Genomic DNA, 14,978 nt, shown 5'->3' with positions numbered 1-14,978 from the left:
ATGTGAATTTTTTATTCCTGTTGCCCCTATCAGAAACTATGTGTTTAATTGTCTGTTCATCTCTCTCTGAGTTCTCTTCCCCCAAAGGACTCCACGTGAGCTAATGTGATGGAACTGACAACTGCAAGGTACTGGAAAAAATTAGCCAAAAAAAAAAAAAAAAAAAAAATCGAGGATAAAGAGCATGACTCCAGGAAACTCAAGAGTCAACCACTTCCCACTGATGGCAGAGGTGATGTTTGGGTTGCATAGTCAACATCACGTCTACAGGCTGATCTACCTGTAGAATACTCCAAGTTCCAGGGCTAGTGTGATTGGGTAATATAGTAGTTGCAACAGATATGAACGGACTTCACTAGGGAAGCCACACCCAGGTGGGTGTGGCCTAAATATTACACAGCCGCCTCGGGGTGAGGAGAAGCCCGGAAGAAGCGATGGGGCCATTGCTCCCGGAGCCTCCATTACCTGCCCAATCAGCCCAGCTAATTTTATTGGCCTTCGGTCTACTTTTCCAAGAGGCCATGGAAGTATAAATAATAAAGCAAGAAAAGCAGATCCATTTGGCTGGCTCCGTGGATTGCTCCTGAATGTACTGTGAGTATACCTTCCCTTTGCAAAGGTTAAATGCTTCCTTTGAAAAAGTCAAGTGCTTCTTGGTTGTTCCACACAAAGTTTGCTTCGGATTGCAGGAGGATATAGGAAAGTTCCAGGGTGGATGTCTAGAAGAAAATTCTGGAAGAGTTACAAATCTGGGAAACCCCTCTTTTGATGAGGGCACTGGGCATCCTGGATGTCTATCTCCAGTGCTTTTCTAGAGGAAAAACCTTAGTAGGTATTGGGGTGGGACTTGTCTACAGAGATAAGGGGGTCCCTCCAAATTGGGTCTGCCCCTGCCCGATAGTTCTGGCCAAGGTCAGCCTTGTCTGTGAGCGGTTTGTGTATCTTTGTCTCCCCCAAAGACAGAAGCCATAGCCACCAATCTACTATTTCATGGAGAAAGCAAAGCCAAGCAGCCGTTTCATGCATTTTTTGCAGAGTTGCCTCAATGGATTGGATTCACATTCTGATCCATCAAAATGCACTTTGTGACCTTGGATGGCTCCTTAGTCCACTCTGGGCCTCGGGTTCCCCTTTAGAGCGCAAGTGGCCTGAGGTTGATGGTCATTCAACCTTTTCAATCCATGTGTCCCCCTTTATAGAAATTTCTGGAAGCAGGAGGAGCAGGCCAGGTAAAGAGCTGGAAAGTGCTGGAGGATTTGAAGTCTGTGGGGCTGGCTGTGGGCATTGCCTCTGAGGAGAGAGCACCGTGCATAGGTTCCAGCAGACATTGTGGGCCAGTCCACAGCATTGGCATGGACCATTTCTTGGGCACTGCTCTAGTGCCCCAGTGCCTGGCACATAGCAAGGACTCAAAACATATCTTAAAAACTATTGCATTTGGAGTGGATAAACAATGAGATCTTGTTGTATAGCACAGGGAACTATATCTAATCACTTGTGATGGAATATGATGGAGGACAATGTGAGAAAAAGAATGTATATATGTGACTGGGACGCTTTACTGTACAGCAGAAATTGATAGAACATTGTAAATCAAATATAATAAAAATATTATGGGGAAAAAAGAATAAAGGCAGAACTCTCAAGGGTAATATAGAGAAGACAGGGTTGTGATCCATCCTCTTCATTTCCCAGGAAGGAGGATAAAGTCCCTTGCAGTAGTCACTTGATTATTTTTCTCGTGGAACCTCTCTCACTTCCAGCAGGGGAAAGTGGAAGGGTCTTACTACAACCTCGTTCTAAAGTTGCTTTGAAAAATAATAACTTCTAATATGTCCCAAGTGACTTCGTCTTAAAGCAATAGCCATCTCTTAGAGCAGGTGGACCACAGAGCATGTCCCCCGGGGTTGGGGGCTTTTGTGCTGGTCCTTGGGGATGCCAATGCCATCTTTAGGAAAAGTCCCTCAAGTCCCTTCCCGATGTATCCAAGTACTGCGCACTCTGTGGAAAACTCTGGAAAGAATTAGGGTCTTGGAGGGCCTGAGTGTCCTTGGCAGGGGGGTAGGGGCAGGACACCTGTGGACAGGGGGCTGCCAGCTGGTGGATGCTCACTTCTTAGGGCTCAAGTGTTTGGGGATGGAACTCCTCCAAAGCTAAACTTTTTAGTCTCATTGGCTTGAGGATGGACACCACAGGAACTTCTTGCTGGTCAGCTGCATCACAGGGAAGAGAGATGGGATGGCAGATGGTCAGGAGAGAGGTGACCTGGGGAGGGTGTAGGAAGGTCTTTTTGCTCTGAAGTCAGTGGTCTCAAACTGTTATGCATGGAGCAGTTCTTGTGTATCCTGCGTGTGCTCTACTTGTTGGTATATTGTTTCCTCAGACTAGTAATGAAAACGTATGAAAGCACTTTGTAAAATTACAAATATTATTATTGTTGTTAAAAGTGCTGTCATGGGAGTTCCCAGTGTGGCTCAGCAGATTAAGAATCCAATATCGTCCCCATGAGGTTGCAGATTCGATCCCTGGCCTTCTCAGTGGGTTAAGGATCCAGCGTTGCCGTAAACTATGGCTTAGGTCACAGATGCAGCTTGGATCTGCGTCACTGTAGCTGTGATGTAGGCTGGCAGATGCAGCTCCAATTCGACCCCTAGCCTGGGAACTTCCTTATGCCGTGGGTGCGGCCATAAAAATAAATAAAAATAAATTTTTTAAAGTGCTATTGTATCTCACTGCCCCCACCCCTTAGTCGCTGTGATAAGATAATTCCAACTACTGGGCTTAGCAGGACCAAGGTGGGGGCGGTAAAAGCGGTACTGACTGCCCTAAGCCCCCTCCCATGTATAAGCCCCCTCCCGGGTGTGGACCTAAGGCATCTGCACTGCTGGTGCAAAGGGTTTGCACCTGGAATACACCTGGTTTCGATCTGTCTTTAGGACAAATGATTCCTGAGTCTGTGCTAGTTCATCTCCTTATAAGGGAAGAAAATTATTCTCGCAAATTGTGAAGGAACGTGGGACCAGGGTGGTTGGAGAAGTGTTGAAATTCTGATTATAGCTTTATCTGCCTCATGTGTAGTCCGTAGAGTTTGGTTTCTAGCCTGTTCTTTTCCTTATTTTATTTACTTATTTTATTTCAAGTGACAGCCAAACACCCCACTCCCAAATCAACATGCACAAAGAACTGCTCAGCTTGGGCAATCTATCAATTTATTTGGGAAATAACCAGTCCCTTGGCTATGTTAATTGATGGGATTAAAAATTAACCTTCTCAGGAATCTGGGACTGGTACCCACCTGACGAGTTTGTGTCAGTTTAGGCTCTGACGACAGATGGAAAGGTCTAGAAATGGGGATCATGTGGGTGGTTTAGAGGGAGGAAAGCCAGGCGGTTGGCATTCAGAGGGCCTGGGCAGGAGGCCGTGGGGACGTCTGTGACACAAGCTTGCAGAGGTGGGGGTAGCTGAGGCCTGGCAGGGTGTGAACTGTGACCTAAGGGGTGGGGATGGCGAGCTGATGAGCAGCATCTAGAGGGGAGGAGGCCAAGTGTCACCCCTCCCCCCATTTAATAGATGAAGACGCTGAGGCTCTGGAGGGTAAAGAGGCTTATGTTGAGCCATCTAACCAACACACAAGCAGGAGAAGGCCAGTACCCAAAGCTCTGATTCCATAATCCATTTTATTCCCAAAACTCGGTGAAGGAAAAATCGTTTAGTGGTCACTGACAGGGCGGCCCTGAAGACTGTGAATGTGTGAACATCTGTGCGGTCTCCCTTCCCCGCTCCGAGTTCGGCCTGGTCCTGCCCTGACCTGCACTGGGCTCCGGGGACAAGTCGCTCTGCCGCTTTGCATCTTACCTGGCTGGTCACCCTGCTGCTAGAATGTTCTCTCAGCTCTTTAACTGCTGTGTCTACACGTCTTCACCCCCAGGCACTGGGAAATAGCATGCACAAAAGAGCATGCCAGCTACTCTAAACACAAGAAACTTTTAAAACATTTGTTCTATTTTTTTTTTAATTATAGTTGATTTACAATGTTCTACCAATTTCTGCAGCACAGCAAAGTGCCCATATATGTATATATATACACACACATATATATGTACATGTAAATGTATACATATATACATTTTCTATTTTTAATCCAGGCAGCCTTTGAACCATCCAGCTCACTAACCTGAGAGATTGAATTCTTTCCGTTTTCTTCCTTTTATCTGAAACAACCTCAGGGATTTTACTGATCTTCTCCTCTATAAACTATTTTCGGACAGCTCCTACAGCTCTGGTTCATCACTAGCTATTTTTATTTTTTACTAAAAAAAAATGTGTCATGAGGGGTGAAAGATACTAGGAGATCACCTAGGCTCAGAGAGGGAAAGTCTTCTCACAGTGTCACATGGCTGAAGCGTGAAATCAGAGCCAGGACGGGTAGTCCCAGCATTTAAAAACAAAAACAAAAACTTGTGTTTGTTAGGGTGCTTTGCCTTAAAGTAACTGACCACAGAATTCACATGAGCATCCCTGGAAGTCTCGGGTACAGTGGGCTCCGGGCAAACTCACTCTGGGGCCCCAGCTCCAGTTTCTCTGCGAAGCTCTTATATGCATCCTCTTTGTATTCTGGCTTTGTCCTAGGGTCACTCCCCTCATGGGACAAAGGGCTGTGGTAGTTTCTGGGGGCTCCACCCCCCTGGCCAGGACATTCAGAGAATGATGGCAGCATCCCAACAAAGAGCCCTGAAAAACACCCTCCCTGGGTCACTTACGGCCTATGGCGCTCTCTGACCACTCTCAGGGCAGAAACTTGCTGCACACTGACTGGATTAGTCCCAGCTCAGAACCGGTCACTAGTGGAGGACTTGAGGCTACCATGCCCCATTCAGAGTCCCTCTTAGGGCTAGGGATGGGTCCCTGTCCCTGAGACACCTGGGCTGTTGGAGAGAAGGGTAAACACCTGAAAAAAAAAAGTGAAATTCTGTTAGGAAGACAGATGGAAGAGTATCATGGGAGACAATGGTATTATCTACTAGAATTTTCAAACACTGGGCCACACGTTCCCTGAAGAACCATGTCTGCTATGATGGCAGCTGCATCCACAGGACCTGGCATAGAGGGTGTGGGACACGGAGAACATGGAGACTTGGATTCTCCTGGGGTAGGTGTCTACCAACCATGTACCATGTAATCTTAGACAAATGATTTTATCTCTGCAAACTGGGATTGTTTGGTTGCAAGGAAAGAAAACCAACTGAAACCAGCCAACTCTAAAAGAAGTGGATGGGTTTCAGGAAAAGTTCAATCCAGGGACTCCAAAGATGTCACCAGATATGTCTTCCCATTTCTCTCTTTCCATCTCTCTCTTCTTGCTCTCTCTCATCTTTCCTTCTACATGTGGATATCATGTCCACATTGAGGTCCAAAGCTTTACCTTTAAGCCTGTCACCCCAGAGGTAAGAGGACTTTGCGTTTTCAAAGAAAGATACTGATTGATCTGATTTTGGTCACCCTCTCATTCCTTAACCAATCAGTGTGGCAGGGGCATGGACTATTTTGATGGCTTATCCTGACTCAAATGCCCATACTGTATTCTTACTGAACTTACAAGAACTGTCCTCTACACTCAGGCTTCTCATTTACTCAATCATTTCTAGTCCCTGGGGTGAGTGCAAAGGCTAAGTGCTATAATGGATGTCAAAGCACTTACAAACTGCTATGCACAGCACACCCTGATTACTGTATTCCTTCTTCCATCTGGTCTTCCTTGTGGATAAGACAGAGGCAAAGGGTTCTTTTGTTTTCTTGTCTTCTAACTTCTACTCTATTCCTTAACAGGAAAATCTCCAAGGAAAATGAACCCCACGCTGGGCCTGGGCCTGCTTCTGGCTGGCCTCCTCACCGTGGAAGGTATTCTGAAGAGCAACTTCTCTCCCAAGAATCATGAAGCTGTGAGTCGTGACCAAGTGGGGAAGGGAAGGAGGGCAGCTCAGGAGCTTGCAAAGCGAAACACAGACTTTGGCTTCAGGCTGTACAAGAAGCTGTCCTGCAATAACTCTAACAAGAACATCTTCTTCTCCCCTTGGAGCATCTCTGTGGCTTTCTCCATGCTGACTCTGGGTGCACAGGACTCCACCCTGGCTGAGATCAAGCAAGGCTTCAACTTCAGGAATATGCCTGAGAAAGATCTTCATGAAGGCTTCCATTACCTCATCAACAGGCTGAACCAGAGAAACCATGGTCATGATCTGGGCCTTGGGAATGCCTTGTTTATTGACAAGAAGCTAAAGCCACAGAAGAAATTTCTGACAGATGTCAAGAACCTGTACAAGGCAGACACTATTCCCATCAACTTCCGGAACTTGGAAAATGCTCAGAGGCAGATCAATGACTACGTCAATCAGAAAACCCAGGGGAAAATTAGCAACCTGGTCAAGAAAATAGACCCTAGCACTCTGATCCTTCTTATAAATTATGTTTTCTTTCAAGGTAAGCCTTAAGGGCATGTTAACACAAAAATGATAGGATGACTAGTAGACTTGTATTAAAAACATGGGCTGTCTACTTGCTTGCTCTGTGACCTTGAATTCACATATAATTAGTCTCTTAAAATCCTATTTTTCCTATTTGAAAAACGAGGGCCTTGATACATAGCTCATAGGGAGGTTATTGAAATTCAAGATGGAAATGTATGAGAAATGGATTTTTTGAAGTCTATTCTCCATATGTACACTTTTATTATTACTGATTATCCTAGCACAACATTGGCTGTAGAGGTTAGAGTGACATTCTTTTACCCATTTCTTAGATCAGGAAAGCAAAATTCAGAGAGATATTAATTGACTTAGTCAAGGTTACAATGCTAGCCAATGAAAGTCAGGACTAGAATCTGCTTCTCTTGACCTGATGGCTGTGCTTTCTTTTCTTTTCTCTTTTTTTTTTTTTTTTTTTGTCTTTTTGCCTTTTCTAGGGCTGCTTGCCACAGCACATAGAGGTTCCCAGGCTAGGGGGTCTACTCAGAGCTGTAGACACGGGCCTATGCCAGAGACACAACAACACAAGATCTGAGCCGCATCTGCGACCCATACCACAGCTCATGGCAATGCCAGATCCTTAACCCACTGAGCAAGGCCAGGGATCGAACCCACAACCTCATGGTTCCTAGTCAGATTCATCAACCACTGTGCCACGACGGGAACTCCATGATGGCTGTGCTTTCCATCACTCCAAGTAGACACCGAGGATGGTGATGGTGTTGATGATGGAGATCATGATCACATTTGTAGGCGCCTTAGTCTCCCTACCACATGATGTAGATTCCCCAAGTCTGAGGGTGAAGCACTGAAAAAGAAGGTGGAAAAATATTCCCAAGTCCAAGCTTCATCCACCACCATCACCATGCAAACCTGCTCACACCACACACACACATTCACACAAAGGTTGGCCAATATAGGTGAAAATGAGAGGCCAACATCCCTCAGGCCAGGCAAGATCATTGCTGATCTATCAGAAATATGATTCTGAACATGCAAGTTCAGCTCTCCTAAAATCAACAAGGAGATTGATGACTAAGGGAAAAAGGAGTCATAATGGTAGACTGAAATCTCAAGTCTGCTCAAATCGGGGAAGAAGGGAAAATGAGGAATTTCCCAAAGTCTCTATGTCCCCTAGATTATAACGAGAACAGCAACAATGATGCTAATGATGACTAGCATCCACTCAACACTCACCATACACAGTCACTGAGCCATGCTGCCTTTCCCTACTAATTCTCGCAGCAGCCCTCGAAGATTCCCATCAATAACCCTGTTTTGCAAATAAGGATACTAAAGCCCAGGGAGACTGAGACACTTGTCTAAGGTCATCCTTCTAGGAGCAATAAATCCAGAGGACTTGGTCCTAAGAGCCTTGTACTGGGGGCTCTTACCCTACTGAGGGTAGGAAGTGTTAAAAAATCAAGGTCTGAGTCCATGCCCAATGGCATCAAAGAGTCCTCAGGGTCAAAAAAGAGGGGTCCCAACACCCAGCTTTGGGAGTTCACCACTCTTTGGCACACTCCCAAGAATAGCCAGTTACATTAATCTTTTTCTAGTCCCACATGAGAGTGGCTCCTCTAGGGCTGGCTTAGACTAGACTTGAAAATTTTAACTCATATTAGACCCAACATTAAGTGTAATCCAGTTCCCTTTTATGTAACCAAATCCAAAGGTTTTCTCAGCCTCAGGAACACGTGGGCTTAGGGCAGTCTGAAGCTCTTCTCTCAGCTCAGCAGCCCTCGTCTTGGCTTCTTTGGAAACTGATCATCTGGACCAAGCCCATCTCACTAGAAGGTCTTCAGGGCATAGCATGAGGGCAAGTATTCCTGATGACCTGCTCTGACATCCCAGAGTATCCAAAACCTTTCTTTAAATCCAAGTGGAGAGAGACTCAGTAGTTAACCAGATGCAGTCAACCTCTTCTCCCTCAGGACACCCATGTGACTTTGTCCTTCTTTGATCTTAAGCCAGGTGGAAACATGAGTTTGACCCACAGGCAACTAAAGAGGAAGATTTCATTCTGGAAGGAAACAGGACAGTGAAGGTGCCAATGATGATCCACAGCAGCGTGTATGCAGTTGGTCATGATGAACAGCTTTCCTGCACTGTCCTGGAAATGCCCTTCAAGGGCAACCTCTCAGCACTCTTCATTCTTCCTGATGAGGGCGAAATGAAGAATGTAGAGGAAGCCTTGGGGATGAACACCTTTGCCAAATGGAAAAAGTTACTCAATCGGAGGTAAAGCAGAAATATGCAGCATCTTCCATCTTCCTCCCTTCCCTCCCAATGACTTTGCTTCTATCCCAGATATACTGAGCTCTTATCCCCATGCAAAAGCCCTATTCTAGGCTCCATGAAGAACTTATATTTTGGTAGGAAGTAAAATGAAAAAGAAGTTGTAGAAATATAGTGAAATTCTTGGTCTCAGAGGGGGATGCTTAAACATTGTGAAAGTGCAGAGGGTGAAGCAAAAACGTGGTGGGCAGTGGTGGTCAGAGAGGGTTTCATGGAGTAGGTATCACTGGTGCTAGGCTGAATAGCTATACTTATGGAAGGAGAGACCAAACCCTAGGCAGAGGGAAACTGTGAGGACGGACACCTGCTGTGTGAAAAGGAGCTATGAGCTGTACGTTGTACTTAGAATGTTTTCAACTGTGGTGTCACAACAAAACCAGTGAAGTGTGCCCCAAGTAAGTTATATTAATATTTGTTGAAGAACCCAAGACAGCAAATACTTTTCTTTAGAACATTTAAGATCAGCCGCCAGAATCCCTCCCAGGCCCTTACCTAGTGATAGCTTTTCTTGGGAAAGGTGAGAACCATCATTAGAGCTAAGTCCTGAGGACCTGGTGTCAGTGTAGATGTGCACAGTGCCTTGAAACCTGCCAAGCTAAGACTGGTTCTGTGGCAGCCAGGAGAGGTGGTGGGTCTATGAGGTGGAATGGGCAGCTTCCTCTTGGGTAGAAATGGTGTCCTTGGCCCCCTCTCTTCCACATTGACCTTGCCATCATTCTCCATCCAAAACGTCTTTATTGAGAACCTCTGTCATTCCCACCCAACGTGCTGTCAGGAGCTGAGGAGGGGTCTAAGAAGCAGAGAAGATGCTAGGACTGAGATGAGTTATCCATGGGTGGTAACTGAACCAGCAGTTTCCTGCATATGGGTACACACCCTTGAAGGACTTGCAGAATGCATCTCAGATAACCAGATTTAGCTGCAAGCTCCTGGGAGAGAAATTCTACTTCTGAATGCTTTAGATAAAGTCACTATTTGGTGGGGGCTGGTGTAGGTATGGAAAAGCAGCAAGCTAAATGGAGTCTGATGCCAAGAGGGCTGCTACATCTCAGGCTCTACACAACACCCCCTGATCCTCCCTGCTGCAAACCAGGGACCTCACTGGCCCCTGAGGCAGAAAGAAGAGCTTGGGTTCCAATCTGGGAATTCAGTAGCCCTACTTTAAGATATATCTGGGGTCTGATCTCTGCCCACCATCTCTATGACTCCCAACATCTGACTACTGCATTCACTAACTAGCTTCCAAATGATCTCCCAGCATTAATTTCTACTCCCACCCTCACCACCAAAAGCAGATCCTTAACAGAGCAGACAAAAGGATAACTTTAGGCCCTGAACAAGAGCGTGTCACTCTTCTGTTCAAAACTCTACTGTGGCTCCAATCTTAGTTGAGACCCACTCTTCTCATCTGTGACACAGCCATCACAATGCCAACTTCGTAAGACTCTTGAGAGAATTAAATGTGCCTAGGCATGGTGTCACCCCCCGCCCTCACAAGGGTGAGGTCCTTTCTCCTTCCCCTTCCAACTGTTGAAGAGGTGGAGTTGCAAGGTTCTCAGATCTTTTGAACCTCAGGCTTGTTGAATGACAGGTGTCCTGCAATCTGGCCCTCCTACCCTTAGGTGAGAACCCCAGGACAGCAGCTCATTGGGTGAAAGTGAAGGTATGTGTTCTCTTAACATGGAGATGCCCTTGATAGGACTGACAATGTCTAGCCTGTGCTCTACAGAGTTTTATGTTCACAAAGGTGTTCTGGAGATCTCCCCAGGGGACTGAGGGAATGGAAGGGGAAGGTGGAAGGTGGGAAGGTCTCCAGGTCCTCCACCTTCAGTTCACCCAGAAGTCCCAGCTTCATGAGACAAAGACTCTAGAGGACCCTGTCTCCTTTAGTATTCAAATCATGGTGGCTTGAGACCCAGCGGTTGGATTGCTGGCATTGAATCCTTAGAGCACCCATCACCATCCCCAAGTGACTTCTGACAATTTCCTATGGGCTGAAACTCCGGTGCCAGCATTTGGTGCTTCCTGCTCCCTTGACCCAGCACCTCTGCCGCTGCTAGAGCTGAGACCACCACAAGGCTACCACTAACCATGCACAGATATTCCTGGGAGACTGTCGCTTTCTCTCTGGTTTCAGGACAGGGGCTCACCCTCCTTCCTTTGCTCCTCCACACAAGTGTGGGATGGGCCTTTTGAGATTTCTTGCAGGCCAGCAAGTCTGGGCCTAGGGATACTTACCATGCATGAAGGTGGCTTGTCATTGAGTCCAAGTGCAGGCTGCTTTCAGGGGCTTTTTCAAAACGCCCTCCCAGCTGGCCTCTGGTCTCCCTCTCCCACTGTGCTAGGACTGCTCCAAGCATCTCCAGGCCTTGAAGCTAGGCCCTGCCAGGAGTGCCATGGAGAGGAGTGTTCTTCTCACCCAGCTGAGATCCTGCCTCCCCATCACTTCTGGCTCCAGGATGACCGAGAGCAGGAATGCCCACCCCTTGGGGAAAACTCCATTTCCCCTGGCAGGGCAGTGGTCTTGCCCATGGCTCCCGAGGGGAAACTGTTGCTTGAGAATATGATAGGCCCATGTTCCTACCTTCTCATCTGTGGTCCGAAGGACAAGTTGCCAAGTCCCCCAACCACTGCACTCGTCCTCTGTGGGGGAAGGAAAGGGCTCTTCTGTGTGTTCTAGGGGAGGCTGAAAACTCAGCTCTTCCCCAGGAGAAGTGACCAAGCCACCAGACACACTCCTGTCTGTGCAAAAAACACTGGGAATTTAGGCCTTGGGTGACTTCAGCCTGAACACACCTGTTTGTTTGGGAGACAGACACCTGCTTTGATTTTTGTGTAATTTGAGGATTGCCATGGTGGGTCTCCAGAGGAAAGGCTCAGTTTACCCAAAGGCAAATACAAAGCTCCACGTATCGGAGGCACAAAACTGCTGATGACTGAGAAATATCCATTTTCCTGGTAAATAGCGCTAGGGTCTGCTCCCAGTCTGGGCACCCCATCACACGTATACATGTTTACTGTAATATGTACCCATTTTCTAGCATCTGCCTTCCCACTTTAAAGCCAATCTCCCCATGAATGCACTGGATCTTATTTCCTCTCACTACTCAGAAATATCTGCCTAGAAACTCCTTCCCTTTTTAATTGAGCACGGATGGTTTAAAACCTGGTCCTAGGTTTGCCGTTTCCCCTCATCCTGAGAGGAGAGAGAAGCTCTGAGACCTCAGGGGATGGGAAGATGAAAACCTCTTCCATCATCTGTCCTAAGGCCCACCGGGGAAGTGGCAGGGCCCTGCTGCTCACCTCTGTCACTTTCTCCTCCCCAGTGTCACAGAAGTGTCCGTGCCCAGGTTGTCTATCTCCAGTCAGTATGACCTGAAGAAGACTCTCTCCTCCCTGAATGTCACCAAAATCTTTGAGGACCACGGAGATCTCACCAGGATCTCCCCTCATGAAGGCCTGAAAGTGGGTAAGGTAAGCCTGCTGGTCCAGATGCTGCCCCCTCCAGCACAGGAGGCTGTCCCTGGCCCCAAGCCAGAGCCACTGTCATTGGATGTCACTGCAGCTGTCCAAGCCAAGATTCTACCCCTCCCCATCAGGCCAGGCTCAAATCCATCCCTGCCCCTAAAAAGCCATGTGATCCTGGATAAATCACATAACCTCTGTTTCTAGTCTTTAAAATCAGAAATATCAATCTCCTGGCCCTACTTTAGAAGTCGAGTCCATGCAACAAACAATTGATGGAGTCCCGAAACATTCATCAGGCCTAGAACTGACCAAGACTCTCTCTCAAAGGCCTCACAGTCTTGTGAGGGGTAAGCTGGGAACATGATCTATGTGACCTAGAGATAAGCAAGCAAAAGACCCCCCCTCAACCAGGGGTCTACAGCAGGGTCTACAGCATCTGCCTATTGGTGGAGAGCAGAGAGGATCCCAAGGGGGATAGGGTGCCCAGATTTAGCAGATAGAATACAGAGCACCAGTGAAATTCAATTTCAGATATGCAGTGAAGGAATTTTTTTAGTCTAAGTATATCCTAAATAGTGCATGGGATATACTTATGCTAAAACTTTTCATCCATTTATCTGAAATCAGATTTAACTAGACTGTATTTTTCTGGCAACCTTGCTTTCAGGTTCAAATGGCATTGGTGGGGGTGAGGGATGTGAAGATTTCAACAAGCCCAGAGAAGGGTGCTGGGTGGGGGAGATCTTCCAACAGGGGGAGCAGCATGGCCTAAGGCTGGGAGGTGGGAAGGCTTGGAGTCCTGGGCAATGGGGGATGGGCTGGGGCTAAGAGGGAAGTTCAAGCACATTTAGAAGGGATTTGAGGTGCCAGGTTGAGCTGACAGAGGCCCTCACCTAGATTTATGTTTCAGTTTGCAAGAGGAAGAAAGGCCCAGCTAACAAAATTATATTACTTTTAACTTTTCCCATCACAGACTTTGCATAAACATTCACATGGCCCTGCCCCTTTCCCATAGGCCTTTAGTGAGTTTCTCTTCCAAAGTTAGGTGCGCTGCTCGCTGTGGTTCTATATGTAAACATCAGCCGTTGGCTTGCCAGTAAAATTGTTAGCATTTTATAGAATGGAATTAAATGTATCACTGTTTCACCGAAGCCCATCAATTTCCCAGTGTCCCTCACATAGTCCCAGACGTTGAGGCCTTCTGGGTAGATGTGGCATCTGAGTCATTTCCAATGGCTACCCTGCAGTCTGACCCCCTCTTCCTGTTCCGTCAGGAGGATGAGAGGTGGGTGGTGGGGGCTGGAGGCTTTGGGCCGAGGATGCCACCACCTCCCCTCCATCAGCTAAAACTCAGCAGACCCTTTCTGTCCTTGTCACCATGCACGCTCTCAGCCCCACCCCCTGCCTAGAGCTGAAGGTCCCCCTGCTCAATTTTCCCCTCACAATGAATACATCTGCTAATGTTTGAGTGGCCTTTGGTCATGACAGCAGAAAAGCCAGGAGCCCTGGAGCGGCTGGCACCTGCCAAGCTATTGCTGTGCTGGGTGACTTTGGCTGAAGCCTCTCCCTCTCTGGGCCTCTTGCCACCCTTTACCTATCCATGGCCTCCACAGGGCTTCACAAGCATTGACCTCACTCCTGTTTCCCGCAGGTGATACACAAGGCTGCTCTGAAGATGGATGAGCAAGGTGCGGAGGGGGCTGCGGGCTCCGGAATGGAGGTCCTGCCCATGCAGACACGGTTAAAGATCAAGATAAACAGACCTTTTCTGCTGACGATTTTCGACAACAGTATGAATAACATCCTCTTCATAGGAAGGATTTCTAATCCTTCTGGGAACTGAGAGGAAAATCTGCCTTGCACAGACCCAGCAGGGACTTGGGGCTGAAGACAGGTGGCCTCACTGGCATTGAGAACACACAACCTTTCTAATCTAATCCCATTATCATGACCTCCCCCAACCACTGTCCAAACAGGCAGCACCACAGAGCCACAGCTCGGATTCTACCCCTAACCTGGGAACCTCTATATGTTGTACCTGCAGAACTATTTTAAAAAAGCAAAAAATATATATATATACATATATAGATATATAATAGATATATATGGGTGTATTTTTCCTCATGTAGTTAATATATAAAACTCTGATTGTCTTTCAAATAGAAATTCAGCTTACTCTCTAGTGCTTTTATTCATCTTTCTTTTAAATAACTTTATGCTAAACTGACTGTTGCAGGTCTTAATTAGTTTTCTACATGATGTCCTACCATCACAGCCTTTTTCTCATTTTTCACTACAGAAATAAATTTTATCTACGCAAAGAAAAGGGGTGGGGGGAGCAGAGGGAAACTGTACCTAGCAGAGGGGACAGTCTGTACAAAGGCTCCAGGGATGAGAGGGTGTCAGGGACAAGGAACTGAAACAGCATGACTATGCCAGGGTGACAAAGTAAGGCAGGAAGAGGTGGGCGATGAGGCTGTAGGAGTAGGTTGGGGCCCCTGTGGGCCACAGGGAGAATGCTGGTCATTTGTTTGTTTGTTACATTTTTTCTTTTTTTTTTTTTTTTTTTTTGGCCTCACCCACAGCATAGGGAAGTTTCGGGGCCAGCAGCTGAGTTTGCACCACAGCAGTGACCTAAGCCACTGTAGTGACAACACCAGCTCCTTAACCCACAGCACCACCATAGAAGTC

General features: G+C 47.0%; 1 protein-coding gene across 1 annotated transcript; it reads left to right on the top strand.

The window, feature by feature from the left end:
• LOC106504546 (serpin A12) lies at window positions 419-14,337 on the top strand. The gene is made up of 5 exons (XM_013978403.2): window positions 419-594; window positions 5,827-6,477; window positions 8,492-8,762; window positions 12,146-12,293; window positions 13,939-14,337. The coding sequence occupies exons 2-5, from the start codon at window positions 5,844-5,846 to the stop codon at window positions 14,128-14,130; spliced, it is 1,245 nt and encodes a 414-aa protein (XP_013833857.2). The 5' UTR covers window positions 419-594; window positions 5,827-5,843; the 3' UTR covers window positions 14,131-14,337.

The sequence above is a fragment of the Sus scrofa genome, chromosome 7 (assembly GCF_000003025.6).
Source record: "Sus scrofa isolate TJ Tabasco breed Duroc chromosome 7, Sscrofa11.1, whole genome shotgun sequence".
Taxonomy (NCBI): Eukaryota; Metazoa; Chordata; class Mammalia; order Artiodactyla; family Suidae; genus Sus; species Sus scrofa.
The sequence above is the reverse complement of the archived record's forward strand: the minus strand, read 5'-3'. Positions and strand labels throughout refer to the sequence as shown.